Genomic DNA, 6,913 nt, shown 5'->3' with positions numbered 1-6,913 from the left:
CCTGGGTAAACTAAAGGAATTGTCCGGCTCCATTCTTGAAACAACAACCAGAGGAGGATTAAGTGTTCTCTCCCCTCACCCGAGCTATGCAAATTCAAGCTGATCCATCTACACAAAAGGGATTTCCCCTTCGTTCCTTACTAAAAGACAAGAAAAACTCAAACAGGTCTTTAAAGAATAGCTTTATATAAAGAAAAAAAAGACATAAAAATGGTCTCTTATCAACGATGACAATATACGGGTCAATTCTTAAAAGAAAAAATGAATAACACCCTTATCACAAAAGAATCAATTTAAAACATTCCAGAACTACATCACATTAAAATACAAAAAAAACAATATAAGCCTATTGTTTTCTACCGTGTACTCACAACTGGAATTGAGAGATTAGAAACCGTGGAGAAGAAAGATTCCCATCCCCCCGTAGAAGCACCAAGACCAGACAAAAGAACACACCCAATTCCCTCCCTACTTTTTTTGAAAAATCCGGTTTCCTGATTGGTCCTCTGGTCAGGTGTTTGGTTCCCTTTGTTAACCCTTTACAGGTAAAAGAAACATTAACCCTTAGCTATCTGTTTATGACAAAGTGAAACTGAAGATTCTTAATTTTCATTAATTTAAGTGGTGGACCTATAAGAAACATTGCTAATTTAATTCTTGAATGGTTTCTTTTAAGTAACTGAATTAAATACTTGTTTCTTTTTCATAGGATTTAGTTAATAAGATCACTTATGTCTGCCCATATATAGGTTATCTATGATAAATCAAATAGGAGTCTCTCTGACGCAAACAAAATTCCTCTGCCCAGCTATAAACTGTTTTAGTTATCTAATATCAACTAAGGTGCAATTCATTGATGATTTGGAGGAATAATCTATTTTGGTCACAATTTACCTAGTGAAGAATGTTTCTACCAAACAGTGCAGACCCACTCTTAAAAGTGTAATAATCTATGTCAAACTCTCCACAAGTGAGATATAACAGAAGAGATAGTAACTGAAATAGCCATTGCTTCTTTCTTTCTTTCATCAGTGATGAGTATTTTGCTTATCTTTAAACTCCAGTGTCTCCTAAGACATTAAAAAAAATGGAAGTCCCATCCTTAAATTGGTATCAACAGAAATACCACTAGAGATGATGTTTCTTTGACTAATAAAATTTTAGCAATTACTCTCAGCACTTTGACACTATTTTCTTGTCTACTCTATTTTATGGTTCTGAAGCCTAACCCGCTTCTCAGGAGATGTACATGCACCGGATCTGCAAATTCTTTAGGAAAGTGGCATGTTTGTTTTTGCCAGAAGCCTGTATGTTCTGTTACATTCATAGCCCTGTTATAGTGCTGGCAACAAACCAAAGGGTTTCAGGCATTGAATTCTCTTCTATGGTGGTTTTTTGTTGTTGTTGTTTTTTTAAATAAACTCTCTCCACTTCCCATTTCTCAGCTGTCTTGTGTTCAGATGCTAATCTAAAATGTGGCCTATCGTATTTTTGTGGGCAACCATTTTAAGGCCATGATCATGCTGCTGCATCTACATGAGCAAGGTTGTGTGCCTGGGCAGAACCCCAATGAGAAGCCAAAGAGATTCATTGCAGGGTGCAGCTGCAAGGGCACCACCCATATTACTAAGCAAGAAAATGAAGTCCACTAAATAATTCCTCATTTCCTGATAGTTTGTGCAAGATAAATAGCGCTGGTGCAATTCTAACTGAGGAGGTAAAATCCATATAGGTAGCCCCAAACTCACAATAATAATATATATGTGATTTAGTCTTCAAAAACACTTAAAAGAGATTTTATTGTAAGGATTCTCTCCTCTTTCTTAGGCTTTATGAGATTTCTTTTCCTCTCTTGCAGATCCCTGAGCAACTACAGATGGAAACACCAGTGTCCCCTGCCAATGTATTTTTTAATCATATGTAAATTAGAAAATCAGCAGCTCTCAATATAGGTTCACTTTAGACCTCTGTCTTAAATAGAATTTAAGAAAAAGCATCTCTATGAATTACAGTACTAACCAGTGGGATGTATTTGAAATGCCAGGGATGGATTGCTGGCTGTGCACTGGCCTTCTTTCTGAGCATAATTTACAGCAGTTTAGGGCTACACTAATTTTATCCTGGCTATTAACTGTAGTAAGGGAATCACCAAGGTCCATGAAAGCCCAGTACCTTGACAGCGAGGAGAGGGGATGGTACCACAGAATCCATTGTGGTAATTCTATGTCCCTCATACCATTCCTCTGTGCTAGATTGATCCTCCTGCAGTTGGCTCCACCATCTTTCAGGCCTCTGTGCATCAGTGCAGTGATGCAAAGGAACTCTAGTGCATCTGAGAAACAGGGCCTCTGTCTTTCACAGTTTACAGCTAGCCCTGTAGGGACAGCTGTCATATCTGGGAATAGAACCTGGATTTCCTGTGTGGTAGTGCTGGCTGGTTTAAGTACTGGGCAGAGTTAGTCAAAAGTTACAAGCTGTTGAAAATAATTGTAAAGTTATTTCTCTCTTGTTTTCTATATAGCTTGTTTAATAACAGTTGGTTTGGGGAAAATATGCTTCTGATAGATTTATATTGAAACAGTTTCTATATGCACACCTTGGTATCCCAGGTCCTTTACAAATACAGCATAAACAATAGCTCATTTCTTAATCACAGGAGTTGGCCATAGCATGGAAAAATGCATTGTAACTTTATCAGTGATTCAACTTAGCATGCATTGTTTGTTACTCACTGTTTGCACGTTCAGATAAAGCTCAGTAATACACAGCTGCAGCAGCTGTTATCAGTATACACAGGGAAAGTGGACGTAAGCTAATCTGAATAATGTGATAGGGTGGACCAATAAGCACAGTCGTTGAAGCAAGGATGGCCAAACCCCAGTAGAGTCAGAAGTCCAATCTGATTTGCGTAAGCACCACAAAATTATCCAGATCTTTTTGGTTTAGAAATCTGATAGGACAGTTTAGGAGATAAGACTCTCATGAGCTTTCCAGAACATTAGGGTTTCAGTCAAGTCAGACATCAACGTGGCCATGCACTTTGACATCTGATGAGTTTCCATGATCTCCACGTTTTATATAAACCAGAAATGCAGAAAGCACAAAAATATAGTGTTTGACTCAAGGAGTAGGGGAAGTTTTTGATCTATTCTTAGACTGTCTTAGTCAGTTTGCTCATTTCTCACATGAAGAGCTATTAGGAATTTGTAAGTGGCATCCTTCCTTCTGAGTCAGCACTGAACCAGTCCCAGCATGGAGCTAGAGGATTATATGAGGGGCAGGGGAGATTTCTGAAGTTTTATAATGGAAGACCTGACCATGGTGGTTATTAAAGATCCCATGCCACCTTTTGCAAATATAGGTATTGTTACTCTTTTCCAAATTCTAACCTTAGTAAGAACACTGCCTATCTTAATGCCTCATGCACTTTCGACTGCATACATGCAGTATTGCCAAGTCTTGACATTTTATCACAAGGATCACAATATTTGGCATTTTTCTTTAAGCCTTAGACTCTGCAGTCAAGTGAATACACTAGAATCCAAGGGATTTTTTAGAAGTAAGTTTCTAGTCCTCATGGTTATGGATATAGTTTTGAAAATATGACCCTAAAGATGCAAATACTAGAAGGCAAACAAAAATAATCTAAATGTGTTTTTTTTTTTTAAATCTCACGATCTGAAAGTCAATCTCATGATTTCTGAGGGCTGATTTCTGAATGCTTGGAGTTGGCAATACTGTACATGAGTCCTAATCCTAAATTGTTATGCAGTATTCCTTTTCTCTGTTGTACAGCTGCTGTTTCCCACTGCAGAGGTGACTTCTACATACTCAGAATGGTATTGTAAGGCCTAGTTAAGGAATGTTTATAAGATGCTTGCAGATCCTTGAATGGAAGTGCAAAGTATTATTATTATTTTGTTACTATTTCTGTTTTATTTTTATTACACAGACTATTACGCAGGTGTAGAAAATGGACAGCATCCAAATGTAATCAGAAAAAAATGAGTGGACTTCATTATTGGCCACTTATTTGTACTGTGCTGTTCATCCTAATCAAACTTATTTTTTCCACCTGTGAAATGGCTTAGCATAATAAAAGAATAAAGATAAATGCTGAAATGAGATTTTAAAAAATCACAGCATTGCAGCAAGCAGAAAATGGTTCAGTTGTGAATTTCAAGCAACATAGTCATGAGTAAGGCTGCGTGTCTGTCATGGAAGTCACGGAGTCTGTGACTTTCTGTGACCTCTGTAACTTCTGCAATGGCCGTGCTGGTTGAGAGGCTACCCGAGCCAGGCAGCCTGTGGGCCAGCAGCAGCAGTTTGGGTGTGGGAAGGGGCTCAGGATAGGGACAGTGGGTTGGGCTGTGGGGGAGGGGGAGCTTATTGGGGGGCGGTCCCCCAGCTCCTACCCGCATGTCCCTACAGCTCCTAGATGGAGGGGTCAGAGGGGCTCTGCCTGTGCCCACAGGTGCTGCCCCTGCAGCTCTCATTGGCAGGGGTTCCCAGCCAATGGGAGCTGCGCTTGCAGAGCTGGTGCTTGTGGCGGGAGCAGCACACGGAGCCCCCTGGCCTCCCCTCTCCCTAGGAGCTGTGGGGACATGCTGGTCGGAGCTGGGTAGGGAGCCTGCCAGCCTTACCAATCTGCACCCCCTCCCCAGCACCAGCAGAGGTCCCAGGTCATGTGCTGCTGCCTGCCTTCCCCCTAGCACCAGCAGGGGTGCCAGGCATGCCCCCCGCCCCAGCACCCACAGTGCCCCTGGCCCAGGTATTAGTTAGGGATATATAGTAAAAGTCAGGGACAGGTTACGGGCTGTGAATTTTTGTTTACTGCCCATGACCTGTCCATGACTTTTATAAAAATACCCATGACTAAAATGTAGCCTTAGTCATGAGCTATTTAGGGCCTCGATCCTGCAGTCAGATCCATGGGGTGGACCTTTGAGCCTTTATGGAGTCTCAGTGGCTTCATTTGATTGCAGTATTGTGGACTCAAATATTAGTGGCCAAGTAAGATTATTTTGGCAGGATACTAGTAATATTATACTGGTCTAGACAGAAATCTGAGCCTTACTGTGGGTCTGGTTAATGTGAGTGTAGAGTGACTTTTAGGTCACGTATGGCAACAGCATGGGATGTAAAACTACATCTTTGCGTTTCTCTTCTGTATTTTGAATCAACATAAATTTGTTTTATTTAGTAACGGAATTACTGGACTGTCTTTAGAGACATATGGGGTTGCAACAGGAAATACTGATTTTTTAAAAAATTGCATACATGCATTAACCATTTTGATCTGAAGGTAAAAGGACTATTTAAGAATAAAATAAATTTAAGATATATATAACAAGTACTTCACAATAAAACGTGTGAAAAAAACCGTGTTGCAATTTTTTTATATTTCAAATTCCTGTTAGTTGTGTAGCTCTTCCCCTCGTACAATTTTCTTTCTTTTAATGAGCTGCCTGCCAAGCTCTTCGCTCATCCTGAACGGTGCACGAGTGGCTCTGCATATTGCGTGAGGGGGCGGGGACCAGGTAAACACATTGCAACTTTATACGGGGTTTTCCTGCTTTGCAAGTCTTTCACTCTGGAGCAGTTTTGTCGGAGCGTCCCCCCGGCCAACCTGAAAGGGGCGCGGGTGAAGCGGAGAGGAAGGGCAATACATTGCGGAAAACCTCTTCCCTGCTGCTCTTGTATTGGAGCTAAGCGTCAGCGGCTCCCTGCCCCCGAGAGGCGTGGTTGGAGCGAGGGGTGAGTAAGCAGCGAAGCAGTAGCCAGCCCTGATTGCTTTGGAAAATTGCAGCCTGGGGTGGTGGAAGCATTTGCTGGGGAGCTTGGCCCTGCACGTGATTTCCAGGAACCGCCACCCTGCTGCTGCTGAGTTTCACTTTTCCCTGCCAGGTCCGCCTCTTCCGCTGCCAGCGGAGCGGGTGTGGTGTGTTACCGAGCATGCTCGGTGCACCCGAAGTAACATAGCTCTGCAGGGAGCAGTTTCCTACACTACCCCGGCCATGGCGGAGCTAGTGCGGGCGCCGTCCGTGCCCTCCCTGGCCGGGCTGGAAGAGGAGCTCACCTGCTCCATCTGCCTGTGCCTCTTCGACAGCCCGGTCACCACGCCCTGCGGCCACAACTTCTGCGGGCCCTGCCTGGACATCACCTGGAGCGGCCTCCTGCAGGGCTTCAGCTGCCCGCAGTGCCGGGCCAGCTTCCAGCGCCGGCCCGAGCTGCAGAAGAACACGGTGCTGTGCCGGGTGGTGGAGCAGTTCCAGAGCACCCAGCCCGCGGGCCCGGCCGAGGAGAAGAGAGGCCGGGACGGGAGCCGCTCCGAGGTGGCCTGCGACAGCTGCCTGGAGGCCGCGGCGGCCAAGACCTGCCTCACCTGCATGGCCTCCTTCTGCTCGGAGCACCTGCGGCCCCACCAGGAGAGCCCGGCGTTCCGCGACCACCAGCTGTGCCCGCCGCTGCGGGACCTGCAGCAGAGGAAGTGCCAGGAGCACAACAAGCTGCTGGAGTTCTACTGCCGGGACCACGCCAGCTGCATCTGCTGCGTCTGCCTGGTCAGCCACAAGACCTGCGCCACCGGCCCGGTGCAGGAGGCCAAGGCGGAGAAGGAGGTGAGGCGGGCGGGGTGCTGGGCTCAGCCCTGCCCTGCCCTGCGGCTGGGCTGCCCGAGCCCTTATCTGAGCCTAGGCTGGGTTTGCTCCGCGGGTGACTGACCTCTCCCGCCCAGCGCACATCTGCAGCCCTGACCTCCAACCTTTCTACCACCAAGGTCACTTTTGGAAGTTAAGGGCAACCCGGGATCTACCCCGTCCCCAAGGCCCTGCTTCCTCCATCCCCACCGTCTCCTTTGCTCACTCACTTTCACTGGGCTGGGTGAGGGGGGGGAGGGTCTCAGGGTGTCGTG

General features: G+C 45.2%; 1 protein-coding gene across 5 annotated transcripts in view; it reads left to right on the top strand.

Moving 5' to 3' along the window:
- The first annotated feature begins 5,798 nt into the window (after window positions 1-5,798).
- TRIM25 (tripartite motif containing 25) overlaps window positions 5,799-6,913 on the top strand; it is a 24,693-nt gene continuing 23,578 nt past the window's right edge. For 2 of the 5 annotated variants that reach the window (XM_075071841.1, XM_032805708.2), the window contains exon 1: window positions 5,933-6,620. In XM_075071841.1, the coding sequence (XP_074927942.1) occupies window positions 6,018-6,620 (603 nt within the window). In that variant the 5' untranslated portion in view covers window positions 5,933-6,017. Of the gene's footprint in view, window positions 6,621-6,913 lie in introns of all 5 variants that reach the window. The other 3 variants (XM_032805710.2, XM_032805707.2, XM_032805709.2) reach the window with 3 other exon arrangements.

Source organism: Chelonoidis abingdonii, chromosome 13 (assembly GCF_003597395.2).
Source record: "Chelonoidis abingdonii isolate Lonesome George chromosome 13, CheloAbing_2.0, whole genome shotgun sequence".
NCBI lineage: Eukaryota > Metazoa > Chordata > Testudines > Testudinidae > Chelonoidis > Chelonoidis abingdonii.
This window is presented reverse-complemented; position numbering and strand designations above follow the sequence as displayed.